Source organism: Sturnira hondurensis, unplaced genomic scaffold, assembly GCF_014824575.4.
Source record: "Sturnira hondurensis isolate 20B ecotype Veracruz unplaced genomic scaffold, ASM1482457v3 Scaffold0017436, whole genome shotgun sequence".
In the NCBI taxonomy this organism is placed as follows: domain Eukaryota; kingdom Metazoa; phylum Chordata; class Mammalia; order Chiroptera; family Phyllostomidae; genus Sturnira; species Sturnira hondurensis.
In genome coordinates this window covers 19,703,028-19,723,096 of record NW_028090067.1, presented here as the reverse complement: position 1 = coordinate 19,723,096, position 20,069 = coordinate 19,703,028, and the positions used below count along the sequence as shown (strand labels likewise).

The following is a 20,069-nucleotide window of genomic DNA, read 5'->3' as shown; positions in this document are numbered from 1 at the left end:
CGGGCAGTGGCCTGTGCGACCCTTTTCTGCCGACCCCAGCTTTCCGCCTTCCGCTGACGGCTTCACCTGCTCAGGTGCCTCATCTCAGCTCCCAGCCCTTCTGAGTTCCATGCTTGTTTTTTGGTTTGGGTTTTTTGTTTTGGGGGGGGGGGTTGAAGATTTTATTTTCAGATGGGGAAGGAAGGGAGAATTCGTGAGAAAAACATCAGTTGATTGCCTGTCACAGTTGATTGCCTTGGGGACCATAAAGCCACCTGCCTTAAGGGCTGTGGGGAGGGCTCTGAGTGAACAGTGCCTGGCACACCATTGCCTTGTCAACGAAAGCTCCGGTTATGCAATGATGGCAGAAGGCCGTCACAGGCCTCGTGACTAAGGGTGTTGCTCGCTTGTCCCCAGGGCAGGACCTGGCCAGAAAGCCAGGCATGTGCCCTGACCGGGAATTGAACCAGCGACCTTTCAGTTCACAGGCTGCCGCTCAGTCCACTGAACCACACCAGGGTCCGTGCTCCTTTTTTTAAAAATATACTTAATTTTTAGAGCAGTTTTAGGTTCATAGCAATTTTGAGCAGAAAGTACAAAAAGTTCTCTCCTACCCCCTGCCCCACCTCTGCACACACCTGTCCCCGCTACCAACACCCCCCAGCACAGCGGCAGCCTTGTTAAAATGAGCCAGCCGGCCGGACACATCATTGTGGCGGTTTACGTTAGGGCTTGCTCTGTGGTCCGTTCCCTCACGTGTCCCTCGTCCTGGACGACAGTAGCTTCACTGCTATAGAAATCCTCTGGTCCCCTCCTGGCCCCCGCACCTCCCACAAGCCCTGGCCACCACGGGCCTTTCTCACTGTCTCCATAGCTCTGCGTCGCCCAGAACGCCAGCTGGTTGGAATGGCCCTCCGTGAGCGCAGCCTTTTCCCATGGGTGTCGTGGGCCTGTGTTTCCCCCGCCTCTTCGTGACCTGATAGCTCACTGCTGGGTGGTGCTCCGTTGTCTGGACGCGCCAGAGTTTACCCACTCATCACCTGAAGGGCACCTTGCTTGCTTCCAAGTTTTGGCGATTAAGAATAAAGCCACTATAAACCTACCTGTTTTGAACGCTTGGATGTGATTTTCAACATGTTTGAGTCAATACCAAGGAGTGATTGCTGGTAAAAGAATGTTTTATATTCTAAGGAACCGCCAAACTGTCTTCCAAAGTGGCTGCGTCGTTGCGCAGTCGCTCCCAGGGCAGCCAACGAGAGTTCGTTGCTCCACGTCCTGGGCAGCAGGGGGTGTCAGTGTTTTGAGCGGTGATCATTCTCATAGGTGTGCAGTGGTGATGTACTTTTTAAAAAAAAATTTAATTCGTGGTTTCAACATAAAATTTACCATCTTGACCAGTAAGTGTGCAGCTCAGTAGCGCTAATACAGTCACACTGTCGGGCCACGGATCTTCAGAATTTTCCTTTCCTCTTGCGAGGCCAAAGCCCTGGGCCCCAGGGCCTAAAACAACTGGAAGGCAGCCCTGCCCCGCCGCGAGTTCCTGCGCACCACGGCGGTGGCCGGCGGAACTGCAGCTGCCCATCTGGAGCCCGCGGGCGCGCCGGGTCTGCGCTGAGTCCTGTGAATCTGCCCGGTGCGCGGCGCCGGACCAGCTGGACGCAGGTTCTACGCACTTTCTGTCCCCAGGGAGGAGCGGGACTTGGGAGGTTTGGGCCGCGGGCGCTGCCATGCCGCGGGGGAGGGGAGCCGGCGAGCAAAATGCCACCAACTTTCCGGAGGCCCCTCTGGGTGCTGTCGCGCCCTCCCTGCTTTCCAGAGCTCTCACCAGGGGTGGGCTCCGCCTCGAGTGGGGGGCCCAGGGCCGGGTCTCCGTGCCTTGGGGGGATCCAGGGCCGGGTGCTTTCGGGTCCGCCATCTTTCTGACGTCACCCTGGACTCAAGTCTCAGGTCGCGTGTCCCCAGGATCCCTGTGCTGGTGACCCCTTGTGACAGGCGTGGGCCCTGGGGGGTGGGGGGACGGGCACTCGCCCCCTCGCCAGCAACTTCACCAGAGCAGAAGCCCAGGGAGGGCGGGCTGAGTGTGTTCCTGTGAGTAAATCCCGGCCGCTTCCATGCTGGCTCTTAGGGAAGTTTATGCCCACAGCGTAGAGCGGAAGGAGCTCAGAGCTGGGGTTTGCGATGGACCCTAATGCTGCTCTGTGACTTTGACCTGAGTGCCTCGTGAAACTCGCAGTCCTCTGTGCCTTGGGGACCATAAAGCCACCGCCTTAAGGGCTGTGGGGAGGGCTCTGAGTGAACAGTGCCTGGCACACCATTGCCTCGTCAACAAAAGCTGCGGTTATGCAATGATGGCAGAAGGCCACAGGCCTCGTGACTAAGGGTGTTGCTCGCTTGTCCCACACAACGGGCCCTCGTAGGGGGAGGGCATCGCCTGAATCACAGGCAGGCCTGTCACTGCCCTTCCCATTCCCGAGGATGGCTGCTTGGAGAGGGCCCGACATCCGAAACAACCGCTCAGTAAAGGCGGTGTATGAAGGTCGCTGTGTGAGGTGGGACTACCCTGCCACCCCACTACCACCACCTGATTCTGACACTCCTGAGTAGAAAGCGGGCGCGCCCTGGGACAGGGACGTTCAGCTGAGGCCAAGACAAAAGCCACCGGTAAACCCTAGAAGTCCGGAGAGTGCCTGAGTGCTTGCCCTCCTGGTCTGTTGTGTGATTTCACAGCTGGCCTCCCTGCCTCCCAGAGGCCCAGGCCCCCAGCTCCACACAATCCAGTCCTCAGCCAGTCTTGCGAAGCCCGGGTCTCTGGCCATGTCCCTCCCGCAGCCACTCACCTCCCCCTGCATAGGACTTTGGAGTGGCACTTTGGTCCCAGTGCCAGGTCATTTGGCCTGCAGTGCCAAAGCCAGCCAAAGTCCTCCATGAAGTCTCCCCAGAAAGTCCTGCTCCAGCCTGCGTTGAGGTCCCCATGACTCTGGAAGCAGTCTCTGTACAGAGTCGGCCCTGACGACGACCTCCTCCTCCTCCTCCTCCTCCTCCTCCTCCTCCTCCTCGTAGGAGCACCTGGGAGTGGGCGCCCACCCGCCTCTCCCCACTGTGCTGCGAGTGCTCGTCCCAGCACTCAGCACCCAGCACCTGGGATGCCCAGTATGGGTGGAACAGAACCCAAGCCCAGGCCAAGGCAAGATGCATGAAGGGCCCAGCCAGGCCCCAGCAAGCTCCACCCTCTGGGCCTGGGCCTCGGGGGGCCTGGCAGGAGAGTGGAATGTGGGAAGGGGCGGAACGGGGTTCACACACCAAGCAGGATTTTACCAAGGGGCCACGAGCTCTCCGATGCCAGAGGCACCCTGGGTAGACTCCGGTGCTCTTGCTGTTGGGGAGTGAGGGAGAGAACTGGGGTGGGTGGCGGGTATGGGGCCAGGAGGGCTTCCTCCAGCCCTGCTTCAGCTGTAGGGAGGGCACCTTCAAGACCCAGAACTATCCGGCTGCTTCCAGAGGGAGAGCTTGCCTCACATACCCCAGGGAGGGGCGGACGGGGAGAGGCAATGCCCCGCCCCCACCTCTGGGCTCCTGGGTCTTTGACTTTGAGTGGGCCTGCCTCAGTTCCACCAGCTTTGCTGATTTAAAAACCCAAATCCCACCTTTTTTCCTGTTGAAGGAGGGCGCTAAGGGGCAGACAGCCTGCGGCTCAGGGAGAGGGAAGAGGCCGGCAACGAGAGGGCAGGAGAGGCTGTCCTTAGGGTCCTCGGCTGGCCTGCGAGGGTGTGGAGAAGTTACGTGTCCACTTGGTGTCCCTCCCCGTGGCTCCCAGAAAGAGTCGGAGCAGCTCATGTTGGAGGACAAAGTATGAGGAGGAGAAAGCAGGCCCAGTGCTGTGGGGACAGGCGCACCTCCTGCCGGGCTTGAGGAGGCTCGGCCGTCCAGGGAGAGTGCCCACCGCACGTTTCTCCAAGTCCTGGGAGTGAAGGAGATCCGTTACCTGGGTGGCCACCAGAGCCAGGAACAGATGTAGGAGAGGGTCCTCAGGCCATCACACTGGCACGTCAGGGTGACCAGGGAGCTCCAAGACAACCCTGCTCCCTCTCCCGCGCCCTCCAGGTTCAAACTCAACACAGCCGGCCCCCTCCCCGCCCTGAGACCCAGGGAGCTGGGCCAGCAGGCAGCCAGGCAGGGGGTCCCCAGGTGGGGGTCATGTCCAGGCAGCCTCAGGCCCACTGAGAACTAGGAGGCGTGTGTGTAAGCTGTGCATGTGCTAGTGTGTATGAATGTGTGTGTGATCATGTGTCTGTAAACACGTGGGTAGTGTCTGCGAATGTGTTTTGTGTGTGATTCTGTGTGTTGAATGTAGTAGTGTGAAGTGAGGGGACACTGAGAGCTTCATTTCTCAGTCCACACGGTTTGTGACCTCCCTGTAGTGCCGGACAAGGGTCAGTAACAAACCCGGGAGGTGAAGGTCACTCAAGAGGAGGCAGGTGCTGTATGAAAGGTCAGGACGTGTCCTGGGGACAAGTCTGTAAAAACATGAGGCATGAACCTAAGGTAGCAGGGTCAAGTCTGAACCCCTCGGCCCTTCCTCGGAGCCTGTACGGAGCTGGGGAGTCGGATGGGGGTGGGCTGCTCATCTCTGCCTCTCTACCCTAGGGAACACCTGGACAGCACAGGAGGGACGAGGACTTCTCTGGCCACCCTGCCCCTGACCTCCTCTGCCCCTTCCCTGTACCTCCGGCAATGCGGTCACCCAACAGACGGGTTGGCTAGGGCAGAGAGCAGAGGGCAAAGGCCAGACTCCACTCCCTTTATAAAGAAAACCCAGGCTGGTCAAGTCCACAGAGTGTGGTGAGGGCACCTTGCCTGGCCTGGTCCTAGGTGCCTGGGGTGGTGAGGGGCATCCCGAGGAGCCCGGTGGGCACTGAGGCAGCCATGGGGCTCCTGACGGGGGAGGCACTATGGACTCTGGTGGTGGTCATGGTCGTCTTCCTGCTGCTGGTGGACCTGATGCCCCAGGCCCTGCAGCGCTGGTCTACACGCTACCCACCAGGCCCCATGCCACTGCCTGGGCTGGGCAACCTGCTGCAGCTGGACTTCCAGAACATGCCTTGCTCTGTTAACCAGGTGAGGAAGGTTGGGGGGTGGGCAGCAGAGGTCCCAGCAGACAGTTGGTGGTGAAGGAAGCCACAGGCTAGAGCTGAGCTGAGAAGAGGAGGCCGGTTTGAGGGGCTTCTGAGAGCAGCATTTGCACAGTGGCCTGTAGGGCAGTTCAGATTTTCCAAAGGTCAGGGGGGCGATGGCTTGGAGAGGGGATGGCGCTTGGCAGTGAGTTTGGGTTCCAGTTGGGCTGTGTTTAAACTATGTGAGTTTGTGTCCCTTCTGTTTAGATCAGGGAGAAAGTCCTTGAAAATGGGGGAGAGGAGTCTGGTCCTGAGCCCCGTTTAAATCAGGAAGTCGAGGTTGGAAGGGGCACAGAAGGGGTTCAACTCTGCTGCTGCTGTAGGTCCTTCGGCCTCACTGCTCACCTCTGTGAACCTCAGTTTCTTCACCGTAAAATGAAATGTAACTAGGCCTTCTGACAATTTCGGTGACCTTTGCAAAGTCATAGCTGGGTGGTCTGATCCAACGTGAGGTGCTTCAACAGGAGGATGTGACCTCCCGGGCCACGAGGCCGGATAAAGTCCCAGCACCTTTTCCCTGCTGACCACCCAGGTGTCCAGGAGGCTAGGGCCGTGAGACTGGGGTGGGCGGGGGTCTTAACAAACACCCTTGATCGTCCGCCCGCAGCTGCGGCGCCGCTTCGGGGACGTGTTCAGCCTGCGGCTGCTCGGGAGGCCGGTGGTCGTGGTCAATGGCCTGGCGGCCGTGCGTGAGACGCTGGTGAACCACAGCGAGGACACCGCCGACCGCCCGCCTATGCCTGTCTATCAGCACCTGGGTTTCGGGCCGCGCTCGGAAGGCAAGCGGGGGGGGGGGGGGGGGTGNGGGGGGGGGGGGGGGGGGGGGGGGGGGGGGACAGGCCGCGGCCGCACGGGGACAGGGCCCGCAGTGACTCGAGGTCCGGCAGGCCCAGGCGGAGGAGGGTCCTGGACGTGCGGTGCAGGGAAGAGTCAGCGAATTTGAAGGCGCGGCAGGTGGAGGTGGGCAGCGGTGTCCAGGGTGCGGGAGAAGGCTGTGGGCGGGGCCTAACAGAGGGGCGGGCCAGGGCCGCCGCGAGCGGGAACCGGTAGGACGCGGTCGGTGGGAGCTGTTCGGGGGGCTGGCAGGACCTTCCTGGAATGGTGGGGGGCGGGGGTCAGCGGAGGTCCAGCAGACTGGGGCCAAGACCTGCCACCAACAGGAGAGAGCTGGCGAGCAATGTGGCGGCCAGAGAGTGGGACCTGTTCCTAGTTGGAAGGGGCTGTCCAGTGGGCGGGGCTTGGTGGGGGAGGCGCAGTCAGTGTACTCAGAGCAGGAGGCGGGGCCGCGCGGAGCCTGGAGAGCCTGTGTGACTGACAGGCCGAGGCAAACCTGCGCCGAAGGGGGCAGGACGTGTCGGCAGGGCACGGGGAGGAAACCTGCCCCTGCCCCGGGGGAACGGGAGGGGCCGCGAAAAAAGTGTGCGGGCAGGGGCGGGGTCGGGCCGACTTGAGCCAAGCCTGCTCTGGCCCCCAGGGGTCGTCCTCGCGCGCTACGGACACGCGTGGCGCGAGCAGCGGCGCTTCTCCCTGTCCACCCTGCGCAACTTCGGCGTGGGCAAGAAGTCACTGGAGCAGTGGGTGACCGAGGAGGCCTCCTACCTCTGTGCCGCCTTCGCTGACCAGGCCGGTGAGCGAGGGGGCTGAGGGGCAGGGGACGGGGATGGAGGGGCGGAGGCATGGGGAGACGGGGACGGCACCCTGATCTGCACCGCCCCCTCCTAGGACGCCCCTTTTGCCCCAACGCCCTCCTGAATAAAGCGGTGAGCAACGTGATCGCCTCCCTCATTTTTGGGTGCCGATTCGAGTACGACGACCCGCGCCTCCTCAAGCTGTTGGACCTAATCCAGGAATCCTTGAAGGAGGAGTCAGGATTCCTGCGCGAGGTGCGCTGGGAGGGTGTGGAGGACAAGGAGTCTTGGGCGAGCTCAGTGGAAGGTAGGCTTCTGCCCTGCAAGGTCCCTTGGGGAGCGGAATTGATAATATATAGAAAGGCTTCGGAAAAAGGGCATTTCAGAGCAGGCACCTGCAAGGAGAGAAAAATTGCCAAGAGAGATGGGAGAGGCGGGCCAGGGTCAGCACCCCTGGGTGAGAGCTAAAGACCCTGGACCTCCTCCATTAGAAATCACAGAACCAACCACAGGTCGATTTTAGGTTTATCCCTCTGGCAGCCCAGGCCAGGATAGAGAGTGGAGGCCCGCCTGGCCGGAGGAACCAGGTCAATGGAGGCAATACCTCGGAGGCAGCTGGGACGGGGCTTGTGAAAGGGAACACCTGAGAGCAGGAAAGGCCATGCCGGGCCCCACATGTGTGGCCTGCACAGGTGCTGAACTTGGTCCCAGTGCTCCTGCGCATCCCAAGACTGGCTGCCAAGTTCTTCGCGGGGCAGAAGGCCTTCATGGCCATGGTAGACGAGCTGATCACCGAGCACAGGATGACCTGGGACCCAACCCAGCCTCCCCGGGACCTAACTGATGCCTTTCTGGATGAGGTGGAGAAGGTGAGGGGCAGCTTCCAGGGGTGGAGCCGGGGGGTTGTGGGTTGTACCATGAGGTGAGGCCAGGCGTGGTGGGGCCTGTGTATCACCCAGTGATCTGGCACCCAGGCTGCTGGGTGCATTCTGGGAGGCCACTTGGGAGCTTCTTCTTTCTGCCCCTGAGTGTACCCTCTGCATGGCCCAGGCCAAAGGGAACCCTGAGAGCAGCTTCAACGATGAGAACCTGCGCATTGTGGTGTCCGACCTGTTCAGTGCTGGGATGGTGACCACCTCGACCACGCTGGTCTGGGGCCTCCTGTTCATGATCATGCATCCGGACGTGCAGCGTGAGCCGAGCCAGCCCAGGCCCCCAGTGGGAGGGGAGGGACAGCCTGGGACCCCGGGGGCGCAGTTTAGCTCCAGGAGCGCTCTCAGCAGAGGCTGGGTCCCAACTCTGCCATCAGCATGACCTCCTCTACATGGGCACAGCCTCCAGAGGTGGTTGAAGCTCAGCTCTTGGGTCTGACCACCGTGGGGACACTTGTCTGTCCAGGCCGTGTCCAGCAGGAGATTGATGAGGTAATAGGGCAAGTGCGGCAACCAGAGATGGGGGACCAGGCCCGGATGCCCTTCACCATGGCCGTAGTCCATGAGGTGCAGCGCTTCGGAGACATCGTTCCACTGGGCTTGCCCCACAAGACGTCCCGCGACATTGAAGTGCAGGGTTTCCTCATCCCTAAGGTAGGCCCGTGGCCCTCCTCACCCCAGCTCAGCACCGCCTCCCATCTGGTAGCGCCAGCGTGGCCACTGACTGGGCCCAAGCCACCCGCTCATTTCCAGAGGCACTGCCTGCATCCTGGGTGCATGTGGGGATGAGAACAGGGCCAGAGCCCCCAGCTGGGTGGGGGAGACAAACTAAAATGTGTTGGAGGCGTTGTGCATGTGGGCACAGGTGGCAGTGAGGGTACCCATGGGAAGCACGTCACTTTGCCCCATGAGGACAGGTGTGTCCCTGGCAGTGTGCGAGTGCCCATGCGTGTTTGGTCCCAGCATCCCCCACTCATGTCAGGCCTCTCCTGACAGGGGACGCTGCTTATCACCAACCTGTCATCAGTGCTGAAGGACGAGACCGTCTGGAAGGAGCCCTCCCGTTTCTACCCGGAGAACTTCCTAGACACCCAGGGCCGCTACGTCAAGCAGGCGGCTTTCATGCCCTTTTCAGCAGGTACCCCCTTGGCCCAGCTTGCTGCCCCACCCTGAGGGCTCTGAAGGGGTGGAGCCCAGGCCCCAGGCTCACTGAGCTGCCCCCCCACACTGTCCCCGCCCACAGGCCGCCGCTCCTGCCTCGGGGAGCCCCTGGCCCGCATGGAGCTCTTCCTCTTCTTCTCCTGCCTCCTGCAGCGCTTCAGCTTCTCTGTGCCCGAGGGGCAGCCCCGCCCCAGCGACCACAGTGTCTACTCCTTCCTGGCAACCCCGGTCCCTTACCAGCTCTGCGCTGTGCCCCGCTAGAGGGGGCACTGAGCCCCCAGCCCGCTCCTCAGCTGGGAGCCCAGATGTACAATAAACCAATCTGGTGACTGCAGCCTGAGAGTCCCACCCAGTCCCTTAACCAGCCCCTGGCAGTGATGGAGCCGCAGCTGCCGCCCCAGGGCCTTCCTGCCTCACACACCCTTACCTAGCATTCGACCCCCTTGGAGAGATGGGTATACTGAGGCTCAGAAAGTGACGACTTACCCTAGTCACCTATGCAGACCCAATACTGGCTACTAGGGCTGGTGACGAAGTCCATACATAGGTCCCAGGTCCCGCTGGGAAGGGTGAGACTAGGCTGCTAAGGGTTGTCAGCCGGGCCTGGTGGGGTGGGGGGCCTCACTCGGCCTGCTGCTCACACCTCAGGCCCAACATCCCTACCAGGTACCACAGGCAAGCAGCTCAACCGGCACCATCAAGTGTGCTCCCCCACTTCGCCTATGGCACCCCAAAGGTGGGGACCTCAGGGCAGCTGGGAAGGGACAAGCCCAGTGAACCCCAGGCTCAGCCATCGGGTGTCAGAGCTCTCCCTGGGAAGCCCAATGGCAGACCAGGAGCCAGCCACCTCCCCGAGCCCCTCAGTCACCCCACCACCGAGTTGGCTACCTGCCCTGCCCCCCAGGGGTGCTCACATCCCAGCCCCCCCCAGGTAAGTGTTGCCTTGGGGCCAGGCTGGAGCTGGAGGACGCCTTAGGCTCCGACCAGGGCGCGGGTTTCTGAGTGGCGAAGTCAGGCCCGGCCCTGAGCAGGCTTGGCCGGGGCAGGGGATGAGCCCCTGCAGGCTGCAGGTATGTCTTAGGGACAGGGGTCAAACCTGAGAGGCCACATGGGGACCTTGGAGAACCGCTTGGCTCTAGTCCTTGTTGTCACAACCCGGTGTGACCCTGGGCTTCTGGCCCCCCTTCTGCCAATGAGAAGATGGCCCCAGACGGCTGCTGGGTCCCGTCCCTCCGCTGTGACTCCAGGGCTGGGACCTTGTTAGGTGCATCCCCTGCCCTCCCCCCCGACCCCACCCGGTGCCCACTCCACAATGGGCTGGCTCTGACTGAGCGCATGGGAGTGCCCCAGGGCTCCTAGTGACTGTCTGCCTACTTAAGTCTTGGGACACCCTTTGACGCAGTTAGATAACAGCTCGGGGACCCCAGAAGCTCAGAGCAGCAGCACCTCTGATGGGCTCCACCAGTGTTGGCCACGACAGGGGGCTCCCGGCTCTNCGCTGTGACTCCAGGGTTGGGACCTTGTTAGGTGCATCCCCTGCCCTCCCCCCCCCCCCACCCCACCCCGTGCCCACTCCACAATGGGCTGGCTCTGACTGAGCGCATGGGAGTGCCCCAGGGCTCCTAGTGACTGTCTGCCTACTTAAGTCTTGGGACACCCTTTGACGCAGTTAGATAACAGCTCGGGGACCCCAGAAGCTCAGAGCAGCAGCACCTCTGATGGGCTCCACCAGTGTTGGCCACGACAGGGGGCTCCCGGCTCTCAGCATTCCGGGAACTTGGTCTGTCCCTTGCCATGGAGTTGAAGGCCAGCAGGACCCCTCCGGCCTCTCCAGAGCAGCACTGCCAGGCAGGCGTGGTGGCAGGAAGCGGTGTTCATGCAGCTCTCAGACAGTGAGTGACAGTGAGTGCCATGGGGCCTCACCGGGTCTGTGAGGACGTGAAGCGGGAGAGGAGGCAGTGGGCCACATGGGCATCACCTTGCGCATTTATTGGGCAGTTTGTCATTCATGGTTCTGAGTCTTGGGGCTGTCAGAGGCTGGGAACCAGCTGAGCCAGAGCTTCTTCAGGGGCTGTGTGGTCCCCCGGGCCTGTCTTCCTTTCTCTCCACCTCGGAAGCCTCTACAAAACACAAACAGGTGTGCCTGTGGGTCCGTGGCTGGGAGGCCCTTTCCCCAGGGCTGATGGGGCGTTGGTGGGAGCAGGCAGGTCAGCATTGACACAGCTATTCCTCTGGGCCGAGGGGAGGGGTCCTGAGTCCCCCCAGCTGCGGAGCAAGCAGGAGGCTCATTCAGGAAGGTCGGGCATCGGGCTGCCTGGACTTTTCCCCTCCCTGGGCAGGAGGGTCTGAGAGGAGCTGGGCTCTGGATGACCTCCACAGGGTCATGGAGAAGAGGGAGAGAGGCAGGCCTGCTGCAGCAGGGTGGGGTCTGCCTGTTTATCAGAAGGGTGCACAGCAGTCTCCTCTGGGACCCTGTACTTCCCTGGGGAAGGAGAAGGGGCCCAGGGGAGTGATGAGACAGGTTCTGCGTTGTGCAATGGGGAAAGTGAGGCCTCAGTGCCCGAGAGGGCCGGGCAGGCCAGGATGCGGGCCGACGTCCACTTGTACCAGAGGGTGGCAGTCTGGCATCATCTTGGGGGCCCCAGTCCTCCACCCTCCCTCCCTGTGGGCCCCCATCCCGAGTGCACTGGGGCTGTTCCAGCTGAGGCACCAGGCTTCCTTACCTCACAGCCGGGGGTCCCTGCCACTTCCTTCCCAGCAAGAATGGGCCTGGCTGCTTCCTGAGCTGGGGACCTCACCACGCCTGCATCCTCAGACCAGACCCCAGGCTCCTCCTTGTCAGCATCACTCAGTCCTCCCATGGCCTTTGGGGTCCCGGCCTGCCGGGAGAGACAGGGGGACATAATGTGGGCCAGAAGGTTCTCAGAACGCCTCACCCTCCCCATTTTCCACTGCTGGGTGTGTTCGGGGAAATCCTTCCCTTCTCAGCTCAAGCTGGGCTGGGGTTTCGAGTTTCCTGGAGGGACCCTGCCGCTCCCCGCAGGACGCCCTCCCAGCCGTGAGCGGGGGCATCCCTGGCTCTCGTGGAGCTCTGAGAGCACCCTGGCCCGGGCCCTCCCAGGGGAGACCGCACTTACCGCAGCGGCTTCCTTCTTCCCGCTCTTGACTCTGCGTCTCTGCAGAGGGGAACAGCCTCAAGTGGCTGGGAGCCCTTCCCCGGCCTCTCACCGTGTCTCTCAACGGTGCCCAGGACAGACACCCACTCCAGGGCGAGAAGAATCCCCAACCCTTACCCACCTGAGTGGTCTCAGGGAAGCACTTATCCATCGGCCCCCACACCGGCCTTAAGGTCTCTCCTATGGGCTGGATGACAAGGAGAGGGAGGAGAAGGAATGAAGGTGGAGGTGACACCTGGGGCCCCGCTGCTGTGCACAGGTCACCATTACGGCGGGCACGCACAGACACCAAGACTACCGGGAATTCCAGAGAGCCTCAAACAAACGATTCCTGATGTCTTTAGAAAGATAAAACTCTGCCTTCATGAATGAAACCAAGAGGGCTTTAAAATAGAAATGTTCAAACATTAACTTCTCATTGTTGAAAAGCAAAACTACAATATGATCATGGGAATGATAATTTTGAGCAAATTGTAGAAGGTAAAGTAGAAAAGTATTTCTCAGAAAGAACAGAGATGACATCAGGAGGACCAAGGGCTAAGTCATAGATCTTTCTGAACTCAGGGACAGAGGCACCTGACTGGACAACAGGGACTCTAAGCAAATACGTCCCTCCTTGTTTTTATCAAGACAACTTCCCAAAGATGAGGGTCATGAGTTTGCAGCAGAGAAGGAATTGCCAAGTGCCGACAACATGGACGACGAGAAGCCACCCCAAGTTGGCGTTGGTGAGTCTCCGAATTCTGAGGACAAAGAGAAGACCCTACAAACTTCCAGAGGTACAGAGAAAAAAGTCTCTTGTAGGAATTCAATCTCATCAGACTCAAATGTCAACTTTTGAAGCCAGAAGACAATGAGGGTTTTCAGAATCTGAGAAAATCACCTCTAGTCTAGAATTCCATCCTCAGCCAAACTCTCAGTCAAGTGTGAATTAAGGCTGTTTCCGACACGCGATACCACGAAGACCACCCCTCAGGAACCAGTGGTGCTTGCGCCCCCGTAGGGGCAGCTCTCACACAGACAGAAGTTGGTCTGGCACCCACTGGTGCTCTCCTGGCTGAGGGCTGGGAGAGGGGCTTCTGCCACAGGTGCTTGGACCGGGGACGTCAAAGAGGGCACGCAGCCCCAGGCAGGCGGCCTGCTCACCACCACCCCGCTCATATGCGAACACAGAACCACATCCCAGGGATTCTCACGTGGGTTAGGTCATCTGTCCTTTGGCTTTGCCATGGAGCCCTGAGGTGACCATATAGCTAGCCTACAAGGTGGGGGCAGGGCCTGTGTTTTAACACTTTGCCAGAAACAGGATATTTCTCCAGAACCCTTCCATTCTCTCTCTCTCTCTCTCTCTCTCTCACACACACACACACACACACACACACACACACACACGTTTGGCCGTCTAAAGTCAAAGAGCATGGACCCAGGGCTCTCGCCTCAGCCTCCAGGCCTTAACAGGGGCCCTACCTGTGATGTGTCCCCAGCAATGTCATGGTCAGGAGCTGCTTCCTCCACAGACCCCTGGAAATAGCATACCGTTCCTGCAGATAGGTGAAGAAAAACTAGTTAAAATATTGAGAAGAGTGATGTAATTATTTTTAAGTGACAGTATTTACAATATGCCAGAAGTCATATTCTTTTAAGCTGTCTAAACTATGAAAGCTATCAGGTACTAACTTAAAATGTGTGAGGGGATACTTTTTCAAAAGGTATGCAAGCAGATTTGAAAATCATTGCTACAGGACATGAGCACGTTGTTGGTTTACTCGTCTGCAGTGGGGGCGGGGAAAGCATGAGCTTTAGCCTGGGACACGGGTTCAATGCCAGGTGCACGACGAAGGTGCAGAGGGAAGAAAGGGAGAAAGAAGGGTGGCCTGGGCTCAGCAGTGTGCCCAGCCCCTAGGGGGCCAGGCCACTGGGAGCGCTGGTGGGCAGTTGGAGACAGGTGGCTCTGAGGAGAGAACCGGTTTCCCAGGTCCTTGGTCACCCCAATGCACTGCAGCACCCAGGCCCTTACCTGCAAGAAGGAAGGTCTGCCCGATGTACAGGAACTGGAAGAGCCTGGAAGAAAAGCAAGGCTGAGTGTGAGGCTGGGGCCTCTCACGCCCTCACGGTGGGCACTGGCATTCCTCTCTAGTCCAGGCCCTGCTCTGCCAGGTGTGCCCAGGCACCACTCTGGATGAAGACACCCCTCAGCTGTAACAGGGCTCGGCCTGGGCCCCTGCTGACTGCCGGGTGGGGCACTGTGCCTCGGCCCACTTGGGAGCCAGGCTAGGAGCCCGGAGCACACAAGGAGCCCCAGGACCTCCCTCTGCCCTTTCTCCTTCCTTATACCTGGGTCCACGGTGCCTCTCCAGCCAGAAGGCAGGGACCTGACCTTGGCTGGGCACTCACAGGTGCGCACCTGGCCCTGGATTGGCCTTCCCTACAGCTCCCTTCTCCCGCAGCCCTCCAAAGCTCTCCCTCCGCGCTGGCCTGAAAGATCCCACAACCTGGCTTAGAAATCACACCCCATGACCCACCTGCCTCCTCTGTGACCCCTCCTTGGGACAAGCAGAGCATTTTGCCAAGATGGTGACTCCCTGCCCACAGACACACAGCCACGTCCCATTGGCCATGGCCAGGCCCTTCTCCCCGACCCGAGTCCCAGAGACATCCCACCAGTCAGGGGGAAAGTTGTAGAGAACCCTATTTTCCCTTCCTCCTGGGGCCAATTGGGCGTTCCCCTTCCTGGTCATTTGGGAGACTGTGAGAGGGCCCACCTAAACTTTACCTCTCTGTGTGGCAGCCTATACCAAACACCATTTTCAATCTGAGAAGAAAAGATGCGTCACAGTCAATGTAGCACATAGGCCCAGGATCTTGCAGGGCTCAGCCGCCAGAGGCACCTGGGGCGGCAACTCCACCGGAGGCGCTCAGCCCAAGGACAGCAGCCTGGTCCCAGATGGAAGGCAAACTCAGGATGGCGGGGCGGGGGNCTCAGGATGGCGGGGGGGGGGCGGGGGGGGGAGCACTGGGATTTGGGGGAACGCTCAGAAACTGCCCCCCAACCTCAGAGCCCCCGACTAAGGATGGTTTCAGTGCCCTTAGAGCTGGAAAGGCAGGTCCAGGGAAAAGAATGGGAAAGGGGTTGGATAGAACGCAGGAAAAAGGTTAGTTCTACTGAACATTTGGTATCAGCTATGCCCAGGTGTAGGTGGTGAATTATAGTAAATAATAATGATTTAAAACTACCAACACTTTGAAGTATTTTCTGGGTTATGCAGCATTTGGGGAGTGATGTGGGGGGCACTGGGGGAGATTCCCGGGCCTCCTCAGCGTGTTCCCTCTGGAGTCCCACTCTCAGGGTCGGAACTCCCCGCAACCTGATGCCATTGTCAAGTCCAGGTCTCCAATGGGAGCTGGGCCTTCAGTGTGGCCCTGGGAGCCCCCCTCACCCGTGCACGGGGACTCTCTCAGGATCTCCCTCCAAGCCCACCTGCCTCCCTCCCCTTGGAGGGGAGGACAGGCACCCGCAGAGGGGAGGCCCCTTCACTTTCTGCCCTCAGTGCCCCCCAGTGCATCCTTTGCTTCTCTGGGCATTTCCTCCCCAAGGAAGGAGGCTTCCTTCCCCGCCTCTGAGACTGGTCCCTTTCTGTACTGCATTCCATCTGGTCTGGACTTCTCACCCACCAGGGCATTTTTGGGGGGGTCTCCTCTCTCGCATATTCAGCTTCTTCTCTAATGGCTCCTTCCCATTGGCATTTGAACACATCACTAATCTCTTTCATGAAAAAAAAAGCCTTCTCGCTGTACCCATATCCCTTCACCAGTGACCTTCCTAACTGTCCCCTGCCCTTCACTCCAGTCTCCTGGAGAGAGCTGTCTGCAGTGGGCGTCTTCACTCCCCTCTCACCTGTCCCGAACTCCACAGCCCACCTCAATGTTTCTGTCCCCACTAGTTCCCGAAAACTCTCACCAAAGTCCCCAATATGCTTCTAGTTACCCAACCCGGTGGGCCCTTTTCAGGCCTTGGCTCACTTCACTTCTCTGCAGGGCGACACAGTCCCCCCGTCTCCCCTCTATCACCCTCTGGGGCACTGCTAGCAGTGTGTTCACAATAGGCTTTGTTAGTCATTTGTAACTGGGGTGGGGCATCGTCAGGCTTTTTCTGAGAGGGGTTTGGAGGGGAAGCAGAGGAAATGAGTCCTGAGGGGGAGAAGGGACGTGCCAAGTAGGAAGGGAAGCCGAAAAGGTAGGCCAGGGGCCCTACAGACAATCGTCCCCTGCTTAGGAGGTCCACTGCCCTTTGAACCCACTTAACAAACACGCCAACCTTGATGACCCTAGCGATTTTCATCCTTTGACCACGTCAGCATCCAGGCAGCCTCCTCACCTTCCCTCAAGCTCCAGGGCTGAGGGTGAGGAGGGCACTGGAGCCAGCCAAGTCGGGAGTCCAGAATGCAGCCCCTCCCTTTCACAAGGAGAGTGGTGTCTGGGTGTGTGACATCACATCTTAGGGGGCTTTATGACAGGACACCCTTGGTCAGTTGCCTCAGGGTGGTTTGCACTCCCTACCAGTCAGAGGTGGCACCTTTGTGGGTATCTCTTTGGTTCCATTCAGTGCCATTGATGATGCCTGAGCCACTACAATGTGCCAAGTTCTGTACAAAGTCCTGTAGGGATACAAAGATGCGAAGGTGGTTAAGACTTTCTCATAAGACAAAAAGCTTATTTTCTGGATCAAAAACAAGAACACAGCCAGACGATGTCTAAGTGTCATCCATTCATCCAATTAGTGTCTGCTGAGCTCCCATCTTGGGCCATGAATAATGCCAAGGGGATAAAAAAGTAAACAGGACACACAGCCTACCCTCAAGGCACTTGAAGACATCAAACAGACACCTCTGATTCAAGACTATAGCTTCTATCTTCCCCAAATTACTATAAATGTTCCCAGAATATACTTACAAAACCAAGGATGTAAAACTAAGGAATGCCTAAGTTTCTCGTACACATGACACATTACCAAGATAGACCATAAAACAAGTCTCAGTTAATTTTAAAAGGTTAAAGTTGGCCCTGGCTGGTGTAGCTCAGTAGATTGAGCGTGGGCCTGCAAACCAAAGGATTGTAGTTCGATTCCCAGTCAGGGCACATGCCTGGGTTGCAGGCCAGTTCCCAGCAGGGGATGCACGAGAGGCAACCATACATTGATGTTTCTCTCCCTCTCTCCTTCCCTTCCTCTCTAAAGATAAATAAATAAAATCTTTTTTAAAAACTAAAAAAAAAAAAAAGATTAAAGTTGCCCTGGCCACATAGCTTGGTTGGTTGGAGTCCTAACAATGCGCCAAATTTGCGGGTTCGATCCCAGGTCACGGCACAAGCAGGAATCGACCAATGAATACACACATGGGTGGAGCAATGACTTGATGTTTTTCTCTCTCTCTTAAAAAGGAAAAGATTAAAGTGTAAGTATGTCCTTTGACTACAATAGAATTAAATCAGAAATCAGTAGTAGTTCCCTGGAAAATCCCCAAATATTCACAAACTAAATAACACAACTTTAAACAACATATAGATAAAATTAAAAGTCAAAAGGAAAGTTATAAAGTATTTTAACTCAGTGAAAATGAAAACATATAAAAATGTGTGGGATATGACCTGGCTGGTATGGTTCAATGAATTGAGTGCTGGCCTGTTGAACCAAAGGCTCCTGGTTCAATTCCCAGTCAGGGCGCAGGCCTGGGTTGTGGGCCAGGTCCCCACTTGGGGGCACACAAGAGGCAACAGATCCATGTTTCTCACTCTCTCTTTCTCCCTCCTTTCCCCCTCTCTAAAAATAAACAAATAAAATCTTTTAAAAATACATGGGATGCAGTTAATGAAGTACTTAAAAAATTTTATAGCACTAAGATATTAGAAAATAAGAAAAGTTGAGCCTACAAACCAGATGATCATGGTTTGATTCCCAGTCAGGGTACATGCCTGGGTTGCAGGCCAGTTCCCAGTGGGTGACACATGAGAGGCAACCACACATTGATATTTCTCTCCCTCTCTCCTTCCCTTCCCCTCTAATGATAAATAAAATCTTTAAAAAAAGAAAAGAAGAAAAGTCTCAAATCAGTGACCTCAGTTTCTACCTTAAAAGAGTAAAATGGAGGAGAAAAATAAAACCCAAAGTAAGCACGAGAAAGGAAAGAAAAAAATCAGAGTGGAAATGATCTTAATTAACCAATGTCACCCCAATAAATTTAGTTTAAAATTAATTAATTAAATGTTCTGAAGTAGGTAGGAATTGATAAAATAATAAATGCAATAGCACTTAAACCTAAAAAAAGTAAATAAGAGCAAAAGCTAGTTTTGTGAGATTTACAGAGTATATAATCCTGTAGATAGAAGAGCTTAGGGGGAAAAAGAAGACCCAAATGATCAGTACAAGAGTGCGGAAGGTGACATTGACGCTGATCTACAGATATTAAAATGATAACGAGGGAATGTTTTGAACAACATTATGCCAATAAGTTTGACAATGTTATCAAATGGACAGAATCTTTAAAAGACACAAAGTACTGAAGCTCATGCATGCAAGAAGAAATCTATAACCTGGATAATCCTGTATCTATTCAAGACATCAAATTTAACTTTCCCACACAGAAAACTTCAGGACCATTTGGCTTCACTAGTGAATTCTACCAAACTTTTAAGAAAGAAATAATATAAATTCTACACAAACTCTTCCAGAAGAACAGGAGAGGATACTTCCAAACTCATTCTGCGAAAGCAGCAAAACCAGACAAAGATGAAAAGAAAATTATAGCTCGATATTCCTCATAGACATAGATGCAAATATTATGAATGAATCTTACCAAGTTGAAAGCAACAGCATATAAAAAGGATAATACATCACTACCAAAGGAGTTTATCCTCAGGAATGCAAGGTTGGTTCAGTATGAAAAATTAATCCATCTAATTCACCATATTAACAGACGAAAAAAGCAAAACCATATGATTATCTCAATAGATGCATATAAAAGGACAAGATCAACATCTGTCCCTGAAACAACTCTCAGCAAACCAGGAAACAGCCTAACGACGAACATCTGTGAAGAACACAGAGCAGCCCTGGCTGGGCAGCTCCATCTAAGTTAGTGCGTCATCCCACACACCTGGGCGGGGGCAGGTGAGGGGCCGTACAAGACTCAACCGATGAATGCATAAATAAGGGGAACAAAAAATCAACGTTTCTCTCTCTCTCTCTCTCAAGTTAACGTTTTAAAAAAGTAGAACCAATACTAAATATACTCAACATTAAAATACTGAATGCTTTCCCCCTAAGTTCAGGAATAAGGTAAGGATGCCTGTCTTCATCACTTCTACATAACATTGTTCTAAACTTCCGTAACAGGAAGTTTTGGACAGTGAACTAAGTCAAGAAAGAGAAGTAAAAGGCAACCAAATTGGAAAGGAAGAAATAAAACTGTCTTTATTTGCAGACATTATACCAAACGATTGTGTATAAAATTCTACAGGGTCATCCAAAAAGCTACTACAGTTTAGCCAGGTGAACTGATATAAGAGCAACATAAAAAATCAATTACAGCCCTGGCTGGCGTAGCTCAGTGGAATGAGCGTGGGTCTGCAAACCACACAATCGCGGTTCGATTCCCAGTCAGGGCACGTGCCTGGGTTGCAGGCCCGTTCCCAGCAGGGGACTCACGAGAGGCAACCATACATTGATACTTCTCTCCTTCTCTCCTTCCCTTCCCCTCTAAAGATAAATAAATAAAATCCTTTAAATAAATAAATAAATAAAATCACTGTTTAAAAATGTAAACCTAAAACTGCTTTGAAAATAAAAAATCAATTCTATTTCTATATAAAAGCAATGAACAATTGGGAATTCAAAATTTTCAAATGCCATTTGTCATAGCATCAAAATATGACCTACTCTGGGGGAAACCTGACAAGAGATGTGTGCAAGACCTGTACATGAAGAACTACAAAACAATGCCAAAGAAATTAAAGACCTAAATAAATGAA

The 20,069-nt window shown here is 56.1% G+C and overlaps 1 protein-coding gene across 2 annotated transcripts; it reads left to right on the top strand.

The window, feature by feature from the left end:
- Nucleotides 1-1,525: 1,525 nt before the first annotated feature.
- CYP2D6 (cytochrome P450 family 2 subfamily D member 6) lies at nt 1,526-9,202 on the top strand. 2 transcript variants are annotated; one of them, XM_037068402.1, is made up of 10 exons: nt 1,526-1,599; nt 4,849-5,094; nt 5,758-5,929; nt 6,625-6,777; nt 6,873-7,033; nt 7,471-7,647; nt 7,829-7,970; nt 8,177-8,364; nt 8,707-8,848; nt 8,954-9,202. In XM_037068402.1, exons 2-10 carry the CDS (start codon nt 4,903-4,905, stop codon nt 9,130-9,132), a joined length of 1,506 nt encoding a protein of 501 aa, XP_036924297.1. In that variant the 5' UTR covers nt 1,526-1,599; nt 4,849-4,902; the 3' UTR covers nt 9,133-9,202. The 2 variants fall into 2 exon arrangements, with proteins under 2 accessions (XP_036924297.1, XP_036924296.1); XM_037068401.1 differs by lacking the exon at nt 1,526-1,599 and adding an exon at nt 4,324-4,454.
- The last annotated feature ends 10,867 nt before the right edge of the window (nt 9,203-20,069 follow it).